This window comes from Molothrus ater, chromosome 19, assembly GCF_012460135.2.
Source record: "Molothrus ater isolate BHLD 08-10-18 breed brown headed cowbird chromosome 19, BPBGC_Mater_1.1, whole genome shotgun sequence".
Taxonomy (NCBI): Eukaryota; Metazoa; Chordata; class Aves; order Passeriformes; family Icteridae; genus Molothrus; species Molothrus ater.
In genome coordinates, this window is record NC_050496.2 from 5,007,893 (window position 1) to 5,026,585 (window position 18,693).

Sequence of the window (18,693 nt, forward strand, 5' to 3'; positions counted from 1 at the left end):
CAGTGGTGTGGATCTTCTCCCACCCCAAAAGAAGTCCCACCTTTTACAGAGAAAGACTAATAAACCTTAATCAGTCAGAGCACAACTAACCCCATGGAGCAGGAGAACAGCCCAAACATTTAAAAATAAGGCTTGAAGCACACAAAACCAGCTCCTAGCAAATGCAAGCATGACAGAGAGGAAGAAGTCTCCATCACCATCCTCCTAATCCTGGTGAAGAACCCGACACAGGCGGATGGCCAGAACACAAGAGGGAAGGGCTGGCACTTAGAGCTACTGATTTTATTGTGTTACCAATAATCTGCAATACAAATGGGCCCATTCAGATTATTGTTGTGATTGGACTGATGGGAAGTGGTTGAAGCATCTTTGAAGCATTAATTAGACCAAATTAATTAACAGGTAATTCTTGGATCCACAGCCAGGTGTGTTCTTCTGGGGTGCCAACACACAAAACACTGCATCCACTGTGCAGGCTCACCTCTGCCCAGCCTGGCTCTTCTAGGGCATAAATCCATGTCCAGACCAAGAATTTGGGTGAGCAATTTTTGGATTTGTCATTTCCAAAGAGGTCTCTGCCCCACCTTAACCACATTGCATTGATGTTTCCCCTCTTTCACCACACCTCCATCAGGAAAATGAATTGCAACACCCCAAAAAGGGAGAGGAGCTCAGAGAGAAATTATTCTCAGTTGTGTGAAAATTGGCCGGAGATCTGTTGTTCTGAGGGCTCCAAAGCCCAAGTTTCTCCACCCTCCCAAGGCCCAGAGCAGAGCCCAGGGCTGCACATCCACCCAGGCACACACACACACGCACACACTGCTTCAGTTTGTATTTTTTTTTTCTTAGCAAAAAAATAAAAATTTATTGTCGTCTAAAAAAAAAAAAAAATCCATCCTGCCCTTGGAAACTGTGACACAGATTGAGTTCTTTCCAGCCCCACATGCAAATTCACTCTGCCAAGAAAAGAGTCTAAACCAGGTTTCCGACAGCCAAAACACATATTTACAGAGTACGAGAGAACGACAGCTGAAATCACAGTTCTATACATGGAATCAACAACACGTTTTACACCACTGATCACCATTCTGCCAACTTCTACACAGACTAGGGGCGCCTCTGCCCAGTGCCCTTCCTCCTGGGGAAAGCAGGGAAGGGACTGGGCAAGAATTGCCACCAGAAATACTGCAGTGTGTATTATTATTATTTTTTAAATGTATACTGTATTTATTTTGTTTTAACATTGGAAGCTACAGAGTGGGGAAGCCCCAGAAATCTCTCCAATGCAGTCACTACTTTGCAGGAATACTTCACCTTTAAAATACTAGGTTTTACATCAGTAACATCTATTTTGCTGTTGGCCATCACTCCAAGGATTATAATAACTCTGGAGGAAAACACTGGTAATATTCTTCCTTCTCAGATAGGGGAAAAGGAGGAAGAGAGGAGGTTCAGAGGCTGGGGGAACAGCAAGGGATGACTGAGTCCATTCAGTGTTAAGGGCTTCCTCCCAGGGTAAGGAATTCTCTTCATTGTCTCAGCTGCACAAGCCTTGCCAGTGGCTCAGGTTCAGCTTCAGAGATGTACAAAAGTGTAAAACCCTTCAGCAGGGGATCAGCTGCAGGGACCCCCAGGGGTGGGATCTGCTTTAGGAAACGTGCTCCAGCTCTGAGACCTTTCCTGGGTCCCTCCTGTGCCACTGCAGGCGTGTGGCTACGGCACCTAAGGCCAGAGCGGAGCTCAAAGTGGTCCTGGCAGCCTAAAATCCTTCACGTCCTGGCTCTCACCTACAGCTCTGAGCCTGCTTGTTGCTCTGGATCTACCCAGGCTAGTGTTGTCCCAGGCCAGCTGCTTCTAGGTTGGTTTTCCATAATAATGTAAAAGTTGATTGACCTTTAGGATGCTGTGGTTTCACAACACAACCACAACTCCTTCCCCCAGCTCTCAACTCAGAAGTGTCCAACCTGCCGAATTAATCACCAAGGTCAGCTCTTCTGAAGCTCCCAAAAATTTGGGGAGGAAAATGTCATTATCCACTCAGGAGTCTGTGTGAGGAGGCAGGACTCAGCCATGGTCAGGGCTGTTCAGCTGGGCTGCTCCCCAAGGAACCCTGTGGACCCCACTTTTGTTTTGAAGCCCCCTCAGCTCTGCTGTGTTACTGTGTGTCCTGTAAAGGGAGTTCCTGCTTCAGAAGGAAGCCTGACAGTACGTGACAGGGGCTGCTGCACTTATTAGCACCAGGTTTGTTTCAGCTCTTTTTACACCATACGAAAGCTGATCACAGACTCTAAAGCCTCAACTGCAGTGCTGTGATTATGGTTTGTCCTTCCTGCACGGAGCAGGCAGCAACAACTGCTGGAGTGGGTCAGGAATGCTGCTCCTTCCCCCTGCTCCCACCTCATTTGGTTCGGAAATTGTGTTTAAATGGCCCACCAGAACATTCTAAAAGTATGCAAAGATGAAGTTCTCTTTTCCATCTGATGCTTAAGAAAATAAATTCACATTTCAATATTCCTCTCCTGTTTTTTTTAAAGCAGCAAACAAATTGATAGAAACCTAAATTTAGGAAGTGTTTCTTCAAGAACCAGAGAAAAGTGAGAAAGTCTATGTGCTTGTGCAAAGAGAATGCTGAGAGAGGATGGGGTGGGGGCAAGGGAAGGGTCTAGTGCTAATTCCTTCAGGCTGCTCTGCCATGAGTGCAGTGTGGCAATGGAAAGTTCAAATTTAAGGGCCACAAAACAGGTGAAATTCTGAATTCTTTGGTCCTTCAGTATAAGTTTTAAAACAGAGAAACTGTTTTACTCAAAAGGGAAAAACACATTTTCTCTGGCCTGGAATTTTTCCTTGTAACCCAGGGAAACTGGGGGTAAATAGCTCTTTGCCCTAAACCCCCCAAGTCCTGCATCACCCTGTGACTGTCCCAGGAGACAGCCCAGGCTGCCCTCAGGGGACAAGTTCCACGTGGAGGGATTCCCTGTTGGAATCACAGAGCTGCTGCTGGACAGATCTGGAAAAAGAGGGTTGGCAAAAGGCAGCATCACCCCTGAGCAGCCCCTGGGGAGGCAGAGGAGCAGAGAAACCCTCACGCTCATAAAAAGTGTTACAAACCATAGCCAAAAACAGGCTGATCAGCTCTGCTGCTTATAAATATTAAAGATCTGATTCAAGAGTTTATTTCCTATGATTTAAGTTAGTTACAAAAAAAAAAACAAAAAAACTTTTTAGTAAATTTTTTTCTTATTTGGGCTTTTTCCTCCTCCTCCCCTCCCACTTTTAATTTTTTTTTATTTTTTTTATTTTTCCTAAAAAAAAAGAGAAATGTTCATGTATTTTAATAAAAGGTCTTTCTTTAAGATCAGACCAAGGCAGATATGCTGCCCCATGGCACAGACATTCAAAGGCTATAACCAAACAACATAGCCACAATAGTCACTCAACAGTGTCTCTCCATTAAAAAAATTAAAAAACCTGATGCTAGTTACAATAAAATACACATGGAAAAAAAGCATTTTTACCAAAAAACCCAAAAACAAGTTAATGGGAAAACATAAAAAAGAACTACACAGAGCTGCACTTAAGAGATCATCTGGGAATGCATATTAACCCCTTCCATGGAGAGGAAAGGTGGAATTATGGAAACAAACCTAATTATGTGTTTGTATTAAATATGAAGCTTTCTGAGAGGCTCTGGTAAAAATTCAGTTTTCCTACAATAGTGGGCTGCTGGAGGTTCCAGTGCTTTTCCAGGTCATGGAGGGGCAGCACAGGAGCATCCCTGTGCAAAATAAAAATATTTAGTCACGTGAGTGGCCTTTTGGTTGAGATCCCAGCAGGTTACTGCAATCCACCTGATGTAAAAATCCAATGGATATGCTGGTAAGGAAAGTCACAGGAAAGCTCAGCTGCTGGGCAGGTCTGAGCTGGTGGCATTTCTCTGTCCTGCTGGACTATTTCTGTCACCACACTTCTCCAGCACCAGGGTTTCTGGAGCCAGCAATCCACAAACCACCCCTGAGCTGCTGACACAGGCAACAAAAATGTCCTCAGCCTACCTGGAATTGGTTCATGCACTTCAGCAGTGACTACGAATCAGGTCCCTGTGGCTAAAACAAAACTAATCTGGTCTGAAACAGTAAAAAGTCTCTAAACAGCCACCAGACAAAGGGGTGCCTGGAGAGAACTAACCTCTGCATCCAAATTTCCTTCATAAAGGGCTTTGGCTCACCCAAGGGCAATACTTCTAAGGCTGCTCAGACCTGGAACATGTTGGCTGCATCAGCAGTGAACATTGGTCACTGAATTTTGGGGCTTGGCTTGCTCTAGGTCCAATAGAAATTTTTTTTTCCCTCTTTTCTTCTTTTCATACAAATATACAAAGAGTGTAAAAAAATTTAAAAAGTGAACTTTGCTGATTAAATGCCAGACAAAGTTCCTGCACATTCAGAGATGGGCAGTGTGAGGCCCTCCAGGCAGGAGCCTGGCAGAGCTCTCATCAGGGAGGACGGCTTTAACCAAGCTGGGTCAGTGAAAGAGCAGGGGGACCGAAGGCATGAGCAAGTCATTTCAAACCACCTCGATCCTCCCCGTGATCTCAACTCTTCCTCTGGAAAGCACGTGGAAGCCCCTCTTGCCCACTCTAAGTCCTTCTGGAAATAGTCAAAAATTTGTTATCATCTAAATAGAAAAGAGGAGAAACACAGACTCTTTGCAAATGGCCCTTTGATCTGTATTAAAAACAGCTCTCAAAGTTCATCAAGAGTTAGAATTAGTGGGGCACGGGTGAGGGGCAGTTTAGATACGGGATGTAAAATATTAAAAAGTGCTCTGCAACTAATTTTCTGTTTTCATGTGTGCATGTGCGTGTGTGTGCACGTCCCTACAGGTGCACAGCCACGCCCATGCACACACATATATACATATATATATATACACATACATATATATGTACGTATGTATAAAGTTAAAAAGTTCTCTAGGATATGATCAGAAGAAGTGTCCCTGGAAGGTCACGACTGCAGAGAGTGGGGCCTGTTGGGGTGGCAGATGGGGCACTCGCCCTCCTCAGCGCACGTCTCGCACAGCACCGCGTGTTGGCACGGCAGCACCACCCGGTTCTCCTGACACTTAAGGCATTTCACTGACTGCATCTGAAATACTGCCTGCAAGAGAGGGGACAGGGCACAGTGTCAGTGTCACACACAGGGCAGGGAGGGCTTGCAGCTGTCTGCCCTGTTCATCTCCTGAAGCAAAAGGGAAGCAGCACAGTGCAATGCCTTTCAGGACCTTTAGGATCAACAGAGCAGCTTTGATTGATTTACACTCTGTATTTTAGGCACAAAGAGATGGAGTTATCTTCCTGTAAGCCAGCTAGAGCTCACTTTGACTACACCTACCTGGAGTCAGGCTTCTGATTTCTGAGTCTAACAAAGAAAAGGAGAAAAGCTGTGACCTGTAGGAGCAGAGAGGGCAGAGCCCTGCCCTTCCAGGCCCTGGCACTCACCTTGTCCACTTTCTCCAGGTTTGCCCGCAGCTGTTTCTGCAGGGTGTAGAGCGACGAGAGCGAGAGCGTCTCCAGGTCAGAGAAGGAGCGCAGGAACTGCGGGTCCTGCCCGGTGTGGATCCTCTCCAGCTCCTCCTGCAGTTTCTTCACTTGCAGCTCCAAGGCTTCCCTCTGCTCCCGGGCCAGTTCACATTCCATGTTAGCTGTGTTGGCGCGATCATTTGCTTCCTCTGCCTCCTTTTTCCAAGCATCACAAGCCTGCAAGTCCCAACCAAAGAGGGTAAAAGAAGCAGTCTGAAAACTTGGTCTGTCTCCAAAGAGAAACTCAGGCAAAACTATCAATTTCCATACACTCCTCACACCAGTTCTGACCAATCTGGCCTGTTCCCAAATTCTGAAACGTGTTTGGAGCCTTACTTCAAGGCACTGCTCATTCCACATATTCCATCTGCTTGGGCTGTGGTTCTACTCATCTGGCTCACAGCATTCAGGGGATGAACTTTGCATACTGATAAATTATCATGGATCAAAGGTCTGAGAGACTGTCAAACACTTTAGGGCATCTGTTGTGACATCTGGCCTTGCAATTTCAGCACCTGAACACGCCAAGCCAAGCAATTTGGTGATTTCCAAGGGAGAGGAAAGAATGCTGAGAACCTGCAAAACCTACAGCTCTGTCCATCACCTCCATGTCCAGAAAGAGCCTGTTGAAGACTGACACCCTCCACTGCTATACACTCCCTAATCCCAGGATCTGCCCAAGTACCTGCTTGGCTTGTTTCCAAGACTCTTCCCACTGCTTTATTGTGCTGTTGGCCTCATCCAGTTCCTGTCGCAGCCGTGCCATCTCCGCAGCACCTGGACCTGACAGAAATGCAGGTGAGGTACTGGGCGAAAAACTCCCCGAAGCAAAGTGTTCCCATATGCTGCTGTTCATCCCATTTAAACCTGTTTCACAGGGAAATAGAGAGGGTTATGTCACAGGTGCTGGCAATTTCCCCATTTCCTCCCTAACCCTGTGAAATCCAGGATTCATAAATGTGCAAATAGGATAAAAAGTTCATCTTAAGAATCAGTTTCATCCCCCTGAGTCCATCATAGAGAGACTTTATAGGGAAATTTCACAGTATTAGGCCCTCATCTTTAGTGATACAGGGAGGAACCATGGCACTGAGTGCAGGCAACTCTTGAATCAATCAGGCTGTTTTCAGAAGCATCACTTGTACAGCAGAGCTGACTGTCAGCTTAAATGCCCCTTCTTTCAGGGGAACCCCTGTCCTGCTTCTACCTCCCAATTTTCAGTGCAGCACAGCCACCAGAGCTGGTTCACAGAGCCCAGCTGATGCTTTCTCTCACCCTACACCCTAAGAAATTTCTGCTTTTGTCTCCTCAGTGTGGGGCTGAGAAAAGAGCCTCACTTCCAAACAGTGTCACAAAAATGCTTCAAGTCATTGCTGTTTCCATACACAAGGAACAGAACTGGAAAATCCTGTTTATAAACAAGTAGAGACAATAGTATCTGTATCTGCTTCATCCTCTGCAGAATTCTAGCACTGAGCTAGCGAGCAGCACCAAAGAAAACTAATCAGCCATTTCCCTATTTTAGCTTGTTCAAATAAACTCTCTTTTCAGGAAGAATTTCAAGGCTTAGGAGACAAAGGAGTAGAATATCAGTTGTAGACAAAACTGGCTATTCTTCCAGAGTCCAATGTTCATACTCTTTCAATAACTTTCACTTAAAATAGGTACCCACACTTGCATTCAGGGGAAAACTAGCAGGAAAAGGTAACATTGAGACAGAGTGTGGACTCTCACCCACACAGTTTGCTCCAGTTTGATGTGGGAGTCATTTTCATGCAGTGGTGCTCACCAGTGGCTGGGAATATTCCTAAATCGAGCTGCAGTTGATAATTCTGATCTCACAGCAGCTAAACTGTGCCTGCAAGTGAACCCTGGAATCAACAGCCTCTCACTGAGGTCTGTCCCAGCACCACTGACTTCCCAGCCAAGACACAAATATTGACAAAATTGTCTTCACCAAGGGCTTAGGCACATGAACTCATTCAGCAGAGCAGCAAGGGATCTTTGCTGGCTCAGGCCACTTACCACAGATCCATTTCAGCTGCTCTGAAGGGTGCTCAGATTAAAGCAAGAAGTTTTAATGGATTCCCAACTCACATTTTATTTTTCAAACCTGAGTTTTCTTGAATGGGAATCCAGCATTAAGCAGAATGCTGGCAAGCCACAAATTCTGCCACAGTGCTGACCAGGCTGATATTGTAATTTGTTGTAACTCCCTCTTTCCATCTGCTGTTCTCATTTCACATTGGAAGTATCAAGCCCCTTTGGGCAGAAAAGCCTTCTCTGCACATTTTGCACCTAGCACAGTGGAAACCAGCCCAGAACTAGGTATTTTTAACTCAATTTCAATACAAATAAGTGATAACTACACATTTGACATGTTATGTGCATTCACTAAGTTAAATGGAACAGATGATTGCCAACTGCCAAGATATTATTTAAATATCTTCCCAAAACCCCAGCAAAGGATTTGTTGTGTTTATGGAAAAATATATTTTATAAATAAATTATTAAAATGCATTTGTGAATTTCCTGCAATTTTTGGCTTTTTATTTATATAAATACACAGTCAAGATAAACATAATTCATTTCTTCTGAAACAGTAGTTTTTCCTTTCCTTACAAAAACTGGGACAAACAGCCAGCCTCAACCTAATTAAGAGCAGAGATGGCCTCTGATGTCTTTTATTACAGTAATTGTAAAAGCTGTTAAAGCCTAACAAGCAGCAATGGGAAGCATGGAAGCATGGGATTGGGCTGTGCAAACAAGGGATGCAGTTACACAGATAAGTGCATGCAGAAATAGCTTACACAAGCATGTAATAATTTTATTAGGTCAAGCTTAATATTAAAGATTAAAGTGTATCTCAGACTTTAAGAGGCATTTATGTCTAGCATCAATAGAGAGAATTAATATTTACTGTTACAAACAGAAATGAGCTGAACTGGTGTCCCTGTAGCCTGGAGGCCAAACAGTTTTATTTCTCAAGGTAATCCCATGTCTTGATAATAAAACAGATTTGACTAATTCCCTGTTCTAAATTTGGCTAAATTCCCTGTTCTTCCTGATACAGCTGAAGCTCCAAAGTAATTTTTTCTTCCTTCAGTCCCTCGTGCAGGAGAAAAGCCCTCAAGGAGGGGAAGGAGCAAAGGGGACAAAACTGAAACACTGACTTTTTGGAAAGTCCACACTGCAGAACTGGTGCAGAGTGTCAAACAGGAGAAAAAGTTCCAGTGGCCCAGGCCTGCTCTAGAGCTCCCAGAAGCCAATCTGGCCCACAAGCAGTCCCAAGGGAAAACTGCAATTCCTACCTAAACTAAGCTGAGCTAAGCTGAGGACCCAGCTCTGAGTTTTATATGAAATCTCATCAAAGCACCACTTTGCTGGTGCTGGAAAAGGCAGAGCTGTTTTTCTTGAAAGGCATCATCAGAGCAAGGCAATTAACCTATCTGCCCCACTTTCCCAGCCTAGAAACAAGGAAAGTAGAGGGAATTGATCCCTTGTTCATGAGGTATTAGCTGACTTTTGGTGAAACAGCTTCTAGTCCCATTGCTGTTCTCATGGGAAGAAGGGATCCATGGCAGCAGTGAAATAACACATTGAAATTAAAGCCAACTGAAAAGAAAATACTTACATGGCACAGACAGGCATGTACATGGGACACACACACTGTGCATTTACCTAATGATCCATGAGAAGCTGATGTCCCCAGGAAAGTGTTTTCTGACTGGCTTAAGTGTCCCTGGGGCTGATGGAGGAAATGCGATGAGAGGCTGACCGGTGGAGAAGGAGAGGCGGAGTGAAAGGAGGCAGAGCTTCCAAGGGACCCGGGGATATTTACAGGAGCAGAACTTTGCAGCAAACTCCCACCTGGACAAAGAACACACAGAGAGGATGGCTATGTATGATCATGAGGTGTGGACACAGGCAGGAGTTCAGAGCAGGAGGTGTCAGGTTCCCTTTCTCCTCCCTGAGTCCCTCAGGATTCCCTCCACTTCTTCTGAGGTTTCATTCCCCGCTCAGCCTTTAAGAGGAGCACTGAAGCTGCCATCCCATGACCCACATGGGTTAGGACCCTCCACAATTCAATGGATTACTCTTTCAGTGGCCAAAGGAACAAAAGGTTTTCTGAGCAGAGCTCGGTCCCTGTCAGTCTAGAGAAGATGAATTTGGTATCTGGTGAAATACTTTGTCACGAAAAATTCACTTCTAAAACATGTGCCTCTGCCTTTATACTTCCAAACAACCTGTAGTGAGAAGACCACCATGACCTCAACCACTAAAAACCATTGACTAGCTGTAGCTACACATACCTGAGTGCCTGGATCTATCAGTAATAAAAAACCCCAAATAAACAAAAGCCTAACCACAAAAGACATCACCTTACACCAGAGGTTGTTCTGCCTGCCACTCACAGATTTAGGGAGATCTCAGCCCTGCTCTCTCCTCATCTATGTCCCTCCTTAGAAGATCACCAGGTATCACCCAGGCCTGATGTGAAGAGAGGGAGAAGGGAGGATCCCTAAGGCACTGCAGGTGGGGAGCAGCAGCAGCAGGGCTGGCAGCAGCCAGGGACAGTAAACCTCCAACAGGCTCTAATCTTTGCCAGGGAAGTGGAAGTAATATTCTTTCCACAGGTCCTTTCCTACCTCAATACAGCTCCAGGCAGTGCAGTTCCCTTGGAAACCTTCAGACAACCAGTTAGCTCCTGTTGAAACAGCTGCTTTACACAGCAAGGGCAGCCAGAAACTACAACCACTTCCAAAAAAGTTATGAGACATTTCTTTTTTCCCTGGACACCCATCAGAGACAGGTAGAAGAGGCCTTAGCCTACCTCCATGTATCAAAATGAGACAGACATTACAGGAACCAAATCAGCAGACCATGATGACACTGACAGATGGATGGCATTACCAGGTCAGTGAGTTTCCTGTTACAGCTAGGGAGAGTTTTCTGCTTAAGATGCAAATTGTTATAATTTGGCCTGATTTGAAATGCATCAGATGCTTTCTGGAGTCCACTTACACATTCAAAAAAAAAAAAAAAAAAAAGAAAAAAAAAAAAGAAAAAGAAAAAATAAAGAAAAAAAAAAGGAGAAAAAAAAGGAAAAAAAAAATCAGGCAGGTCCCATTCAGTCTCAAGAAACATCCCCAAGACAGCTGGGCCCAATGGCAACAGCTCAGCTCTGCTAGTCAGTAAGGGCAAGCTCTCACTTCAAAGATGCTCAGGGGTTGCCAGAGTTTGTTGTAATTGCTGTTTTAACCAATGTCATTTTGGGACTGGTTTTAGAGCTTGGTTGGGCTGGCTCCACTGAGGTGACTGGGCAACACTGCTTGGCAGAAGATAAAGAAAGCTCTGCTGCTTTCATGTACCTATCATGATGCCACTCGTGTGGGGCACTGTGCTGCTGTCAAATGTCTTCTCCAGGGCAGCCACTCCGAATTCATTCAGGTCCAGGTCATCCAAGGCAGACTCTGCCAGACACAGAGGTACCAATTATGTTATAAAGGACCAACAACTTCAAGAGATAGGATGGCCCAAAGAGCCTACATGCAGAGGAGCCTGTGCTTGCTACCTCTCAGGGCCCTAATCTCCATCCTGTTCTCAGATGGTTTGGCAGAAGTGTCATGGGCAGCTTTTCAGTTCAGGTTCTTTCACCTGACCTGTTTCTTTTTGTCTTAAAGTATTCCCAAAGGGTATATGAAAACAAAAATCTGATTAATTAACAGCAGATCCCATAAGTCTTCCCCAAACTGTTCTTTTAAGTCTGTTCCTTATGTACAGGAACACTGCCTTATGGCATGTCTGGGTCTGGTTTGTGCTCTGTCCGTGCTTTCCTGAAAAGCCACTTGGAAAAGAAATACCAGGAGAAGGGAACACTTGAAAAACATCTCTGAGGTTCTCATATTGGGTAAAATAAAGCTTATTAATGCCTGAAACTGTTATATCTATTTGAACATGCCTCATCACTAATGATGATCAATATAATTCCATCCCACACATGCCCACTCATTTCTATTATTATTTTTAACAAATTAGTGAGATCACCTCAGAAACGTTACATTTAATTAAAAAAAGGAAAAAAAAAAAGAAAAAAAAGGAAGAAGAAAAACAGGTGACCAAAAAGCCTGTGCCTATCTAAGAGTGATTCCACTCTCTGGACTCTCCTGCTTTCCTTTCTCTTACAGCCTCTGTCCTACACTCTACAAAGGGCAAAGTCCTTACAATCTACCTGGTGGTAGCTCTGGCTATAAAATTCTCATTTAGAACGGAGGGGTTGTAACTGTGGAAAATGCTCCTGTGATTTCCTGCCTACTCCAAGATCTCTTTGTCACTTTGACAAAGCTACAGCTAAGGCCCTTTTACACCATGTGACATTCTGAGTGAGTGGCTCAGAGGCCTTCAGTTGGTCCCAAGGGTGAATTTCATCCCAAATGACCTGCAGGAAACATCAGACGTGTCACAGTCACAGAACAAGCTTCAGCAATCTGCCAGGACTGACAGACACGGAAAACTGGAGGTTACTGGAACATCCAGGTTACTCCAAGTCTCATACCTGGAGATCCATGGCTGAGGAAGCCCTACTTTCATAAGTGAAAAAGGTAAAGTTACCTATGACAGACTCAACGGTGTCACTGGTTGGGTAGAAGGGAAGGGCATTGGCATTCATGCCTGGAATGCTGCTGGTGCCGGCGGGGCTCGGGGGGGTTGCAGCCAGACTGGAGGTGATACTAGAGGAGATGCTGGATGTCAGTGGGCTCCCCACTGGGAGAATGCCCAGGATGTCCTGAAACAAGAGTGTGGAAAGCGAAAGAGGTAGGAAATAAAACATCTTTCTAGAACAACCCCTTCAGAAACGTGCAGGAAGGAGCCAAATGCCAGCAGCAAACCTGTTTCCTGCCTGCTTCCAACCTGACAGATGGCTACTGCTACCACTGGGCTGGGGGTGGGGAGAGATTAACAGCTTTTCTTTAATTTCTGTCGACTGTTCTCCATTCTGTGTCCCCCCTCCCCTCCCCAGTATTCTAAACATCTTTCAGGCTGCCCCAGAATTAACTCCTGTGACCCACAGGTTGCATGCAATCACAGCCATAGGCCACACAATCACTCAGTCAGACTTAGTTCAACACACGACTTAGAACCTGATATTAAATTCCCTTTGCCAAATCCTTGAACTTAGATGACTCCAGAGATCCATTCCAGCTCAATTTTCTGTAATTTGAAGACTCTCCTGCACAGTCCAGCCCTATGTATCTACCCTGAATTCACTCAGGTCTAACTACTCCCAAATAACACCTCCAGCAAATCATCCCATCTTCATAAAGTAATCCCTCCAGCTGAGCATCCCTAATGGTGTCTGGACTGCTATTTACTCCCTGCAGAGCTGTCTGGATCCACAGATTTCTCTGTGGTGCTGGAAGCCCTGAGCTGGGTTCAGAGCCCTGCCAGCAGTTCCATACCTGTTTGGGCTGTAACAAAGGTTGCTCCTGGCTCCTGTGTTCCAGGGAGTGGGACTTCATTTTTGCTTGCTGCAGTAAAGAAACAAAACAAAAGATAAGCAGAGGGATTATTTAGCAAAATTAAAAATGGCTGGCTGCTGGCTTTGGAGAGGCCATGGGAAACACAGTCCACTCCTCTCTTGGGCTGTCCAAGGCACTGGAGAATTTGGGGAGAGGAAAAGCACAGCAAACTGAAAACATTCCAAGTCATTTGCTTTCTGTATAGCAAGACATCACCCCTAGAGTTATGCAGAGACTTGTCACAGTGACATTTGCCTTTAATGCTGCTGTAAGACCCCTGCTAGCACAAAGCACATCCTAAGAACCACGATCAAAACTGAATTATTTTGCCTTGCTATAACTAACTCATCAGCCCTACTGCATCTAACACCCAGGAAGGGCCAGAAATGGCGGGAGGCACACTGCATTATTATATTATGCAAATATTTTTCAGTTTGGGGAAAATAAAAGTATGTAGGTTATGTTTTCCCTCAAACCTTTCCAGTTCCCAGCTAGGATTGCAAAGTAAAACACAGCGATAACTAACCAATTTTCAAAGCAACATCATCAAACTAACTTTACAAAAAATCCTCCCCTCATCCATTAACATAAGAGCTCAAAGGTAGAAAACATAAGTGAGGCCAAGGCTGTCTGGAATTGCAAAACTGCATGAATGCCAATACACATTTGGAATCCCACTATCCAGGCTAAAAATTCAGCTTAAGGTCCTTTCAGCATTATATCTTTAATGGATCTCAACTGTCTTGCCTTGCAACGTCAGTCAGTTCTGCTGGGATTCAGCTGGGAAGTGGCCTCAGGAGCCTGTCAGTCTGTCTGCAGGCTTTGCTTCCTTCCTCCCATGCTGTGACATGGCACAGGGAGATCAATCCCACCCTCTGGGCACAGAGAGGCAGCAAAAAAGTGCTGGGAGTCAGCCCTGCCTGTTTACTCACTCCCCAGCCCCCCAGTGTGAAACACAGACATATTCCAGCCATAAAGCAAGCCTGGTTTTTATCCCAAATCCAGGCAGGCACCATCTCTGCAGGAAACTGAGGCATGGTGTGCACCAGCAGCACATGAGGCACCACCCTGAGCTGAAGTGATAGCCCTTGACTTCTTGGCTGAACAATCTCATGCCAAAGATAAATGATTGCTGGAGAGGGGTGACGTAACCAGACAGGCAAAAGAGCAGTGCAAGAATTCCTCCCTTGCTTTTACTTCATTAAATCATTTTCTCTGCTCAGCTCTATGCCTGTGGGCAGACAGAGAGGTCAGAGCCTGCCAGACAGGCAGCTGGGAGATGGACACAAAGATACTCCTGCAGTGTTCTCTCACACTTCCCTGAGCATGTTCACAACACAGGAGCTGGTGATGGGCTGGCTCTGCTCTGTGAGTGAGAGCTGTGCTCTGTGAGTGCCTCTGGGAGTGTCTGATAAGGCTGCTGCTGCATTAGCCAGCACAGCCCTGCCCTGTCTGACACTCTGAACACAAAATGTGCCATCTCAGACGTCAGCAGTGAGGGGAGGGCACACAGGCAGCCGTGCCCCCACTGAGAGGCTTCCTGCCAGCCTGGGGAGCTGCCTCTGCTGCAGTTAAGTCTTACTGGAAGTGCTTTTTTTTTTTTCTTTAAGGAGGAGAAAAGTGAACATATTTCCAAGTCAGCCCCAATTCCAAATGCCTGGAATTCACACAACACAAGGGAAAAATAGAGCAAACAAAATGTCACCACTAAGGCAGTCTCCTTTAGCTCTGAATAACATTAGAAAGGGCACACATTGAGACAGATGTTCAAAGGACAGGCTGCAATTCTCCAGCTCCCTCTGTTGCAGTCAGGGAAGAGAACAAGGGACATAAATTGAGTGAAACTAAATGTTTTCTGACCAGCATGGAACAAACCTACTGTGCTGTGTGTCAAGACTTGGGAACACCTCCTGGTTGTGGCATTCAAGTCCTTCCAGTGCAGCCAGCATTTTTCCAGCTTGCTAAATCTTCTGGGACTTGGGAAAAGTATTTTTAGCTTTAACAGCTGGCTCAGCCTTACCATAAACTATGTGGAATCTATTAAGACAGAAGGTGCATTTTTCATTCTAATAAGATAGAAACTATTTGTATAAATTCTACAGGGGAAAAATGACAAGGCCATTGCAGAACTGAGCCAGAGTGTCTCCTCTGACATTTCCACACAGGAGCTGACAAAGTTAAATGCCTCATTATTGATCTAATTTACGGGGTATTTGAGAATCTCTGGTGCCTACTGCAGCCAAAGGGAATTACAGTAGAATTTTAAAACTAAGTAATTATGGATTAAAGTAAAATTAAATCAGGACACTTATGAGACACCTAATCTTCTGTGTAGAAGCCTAGCATAAGGCAACTGTGATTACTTCTGTCTATACCTTAATAGCTATTTATTCCTATTTAACACAAGGTTTTGCTTAATTAAAGCACATAATTAAGCAGTTATGTGAATACAGTATCTTCATAGCACAGATCTGACTCCAGATACAAATGCTCATCCTCTGGCCCTCTTTTTACAAGTCCTATTCATGCTCCATCCCTTTTCTCCTTGGCTTAGGCTTGCTGCCCATTTTCTCCAAAGCAGGGCCTCCTTGGCATCCTGCCTCTGCTGGCAGCAGCCAGGGGTTCTCTCAGTCCTTCAGCTCTGGGTTCACTCCTCCTTTGCAGCAGAGGCCACAGAGAAGGAGGACATGTTTTTCCTTTTGTTTCTAAACAACTGTTACAAGCTGCTGTGCCTGCAAGAAGTGCCAAGATCACAGCATGCTCTGCTCTTTACCCCCAAAGATGTGTTGCATCAATTTGCAGTTTCCTAAGGCACATCCCCCTTAGGCCAGACAAAGGGAGCATTGATAAGAGAGCACACATGCATATAGCTTAATCTGGATTTGTCACTGCATCATTTTAATTAGACTAAACAGTGCTCAAGACTGGCCCTACTGCAAAGCTTGGCCATATTTTCCCAAAGCCATAAAAATAAATAAAACCCATGGAGTCTGCTGCTAAATTCAACTACTTTATGCAAGACCTTGTCTGGACAGGATATTTCCACAGTTTTCTCACAGCAGTACAGGCTCATTAAGACTGACTTCTTTAATGTCACAGACAAAAGTGAAAACATGGCCAGGCTGAAAGCAGCACTTCTTGTCCTCTCTGTTCTCAGGCAACACAGACCTGGTATTCTTATGCCTTTTTATACTCTTGTCCAAAAGAACTTGCAGGAGATACATTTGCAGCAACCTCCTCATACAAGTAACTATTCCCCTCCCCCTAAATCAAGATAAAATTACCAACCCAGTGAGAAATAAAAACTGAAATAAAAACCCAAGCTCTGGGTTGGGCTCAGGTTGGAAGGGGTGATGTAGATGAACTATTAATTGTAACACCAAGAAAGGAAATTCACAGCAATAAACTGACAGTGGAAAAGCTCATGCGTGGCAAAAGAGCTGAAGAGATTGTTCCAGGCCTAGGGAGCAGCATGAATAAAGCATGACACCAGGAAGAAGACTAAGGAAGCAACAAGGCAAGAGTGGGATATCCAAAAGGGATAAGAGGGAATGTCATTAAGAGATGTGGGCTGGGTAGTATTCAGAGGGTTCTTCAGATCAGAATGAGGAATTCTAATTTAATACAGAAGGCACAGGACAGAGTCAAGGATCAGAATGATCAGAATGAGCCACAGAAGCAAGAGACAACTAACATGACATCTTCAGTACACCAGAGGAATGGTGAACAGAGGACAAACCAAGTGATGGAGATCAAGGTAAGAGTTTGGAGTTGAAAGACAGAAGGAAGGATGAGTTTCCATGAGACAATACAGCAAAAGACACAGCAACTCCTGGCAAGGACCTAAACATGGAAAAAGAAAGAGCAAGAAGTGATGTGGGAAGCTACCCAGGGTCAAAACAAGACAGAAGTTGAGAGGGGTTAGGAAAACAAGCAGCAGCTCAACTTCTACAGACTCGGTGTGTGATGGCAGCAAGGGAGACAAGACCAGATGTGAGATGAAAGAGGCTGGAAGGGAGACTTGAAAACAAGAGCAGAGATCGAGAAGCGCTCATATGAGAACAGTGCTTTCCCACTTTTGCTCCATCAGAAACAAAACTCCATTCAAGCTAGACTGGGCAATCTCTTATTCTTTCTTATCCCCCCAACTCTTCCAGCCAATATTCCCCACTAACCTGGCATTTGAAACTCTTCAAATACTCGGCCCCAACCTGATCTTCTCGCTCAAACCCCGGTGCTTTCTTGTAGCTGCCAGCTGCTGTGACTGAGTCTGGAGGAAAACCAATGCTCTCCAAGCTGTGGGGCTTCCCAATGGCACCAGGAGGAGACCCACATATATTAGATGGACTTCCAAGACTGCTGTTCCTACAAAGAATCTAACAGAGGGAACAAGTGTCAGGAAAGAACAGCCAGACAGCAGGAACTGCTCAAAGAGGCATCCATGGAAGGGTTCAATCACGTCACTGTTTGTGGATTGATTACACTGACAGCCAACACAACCATACAAGCTTCCAGTAAACACTCATTAAACAGACAGGAAAAAGCTCCACTGAATTTACACAGTCCCACGATTATGGTTTTATTGTTGAAACTTTGGAGTGCAGTCTTGGAAAATCTAACCTACAGCTCTAGTGACATTTTTCTTCCTGAGGCCTCAGAGGTGACTGATCAGGTTCCCAACATGACCACAACACTCCTCTCTTTCCTTAGGCTACAGTGGGTCCTGTCTGACTCTGGGTAGTGGTGTGGAACCTGGAAAGGTGCTGTGGCAGTCACAACAGTCAGGCATATCTGAGCTATATGTAATACTCTGTTTTTTGCTTTCCCGTTGGAAATCTCAGAGCTTTAATGCAGACACAAGTCAGGTATCAACGGCTGCATTAAAAAAACCCAATGATTTCCAACACTTCCATTCTTTGGACTAATACCAGGGATCACAATCACATGCAACAAGGCTAGTTTTGCACTGTAGATGAAGCCACAGACAGCAGCAAAAGAAGTTGAGTTTTAGAGAATGTGGATGAACACAAATATCCCATTTCTCTGGGACAAATAATTATTCGCCTCCCCTGGCAAGCACGACTGTGCTTCAGACATCACACATTCAAATGTGGAACAGTCTGGGCTGGCATTAGGGGGAAAAAAAAGGAGCAGCCTACAATGTTTTTATTTTATTTTTATACAGACATTCTGCTGTCCACGCTTCCCTACAGTCACAAAGATAACTACTCACTGTGGTGGAGGTGGGGCTAGTTGGCAGAGTTCCTGATTTATTCCACACCTACAGTACAAATACAAAACAGAACAGGCCACGTGAGGCTGGCTGCTACAGGGACCTTTTTCTCTGATTAATTCATCATGTAAAATGATCACCAGCAAAGCCATATTTGTTTGCAAGCTACATGCAGATGCCCTGTGGAGTGATGAAGTCATAGACAGACATGTGCTGCCATTTGGCACATATCCAAGGATTAGGAAAGGCTGTTTAAAAGACTAAGAGCTTGAGATAGACAAGACCTAAACAGCCTAAAAGAAGGAGATATCTTCAACTGCCCTGCAGTTTTTCAGTGAATTTAAACAATACCTTCATAA

The 18,693-nt window shown here is 44.9% G+C and overlaps 1 protein-coding gene across 6 annotated transcripts in view; it reads right to left on the minus strand.

The window, feature by feature from the left end:
- Positions 1–261: 261 nt before the first annotated feature.
- The window catches only part of UNK (unk zinc finger), a 45,551-nt gene continuing 27,119 nt past the window's right edge, over positions 262–18,693 (minus strand). Inside the window, exons 9-17 of one of the 6 annotated variants that reach the window (XM_036394363.2) lie at positions 18,335–18,382; positions 17,277–17,477; positions 13,042–13,110; positions 12,194–12,368; positions 10,954–11,055; positions 9,263–9,451; positions 6,267–6,364; positions 5,501–5,758; positions 262–5,159 (exon numbers count right to left, since the gene is read on the minus strand). In XM_036394363.2, the coding sequence (XP_036250256.1) occupies positions 5,007–5,159; positions 5,501–5,758; positions 6,267–6,364; positions 9,263–9,451; positions 10,954–11,055; positions 12,194–12,368; positions 13,042–13,110; positions 17,277–17,477; positions 18,335–18,382 (1,293 nt within the window). In that variant the 3' untranslated portion in view covers positions 262–5,006. Of the gene's footprint in view, positions 5,160–5,500; positions 5,759–6,266; positions 6,449–9,262; positions 9,452–10,953; positions 11,056–12,193; positions 12,369–13,041; positions 13,111–17,276; positions 17,478–18,334; positions 18,383–18,693 lie in introns of all 6 variants that reach the window. The other 5 variants (XM_036394362.2, XM_036394367.2, XM_036394364.2 and 2 more) reach the window with 5 other exon arrangements.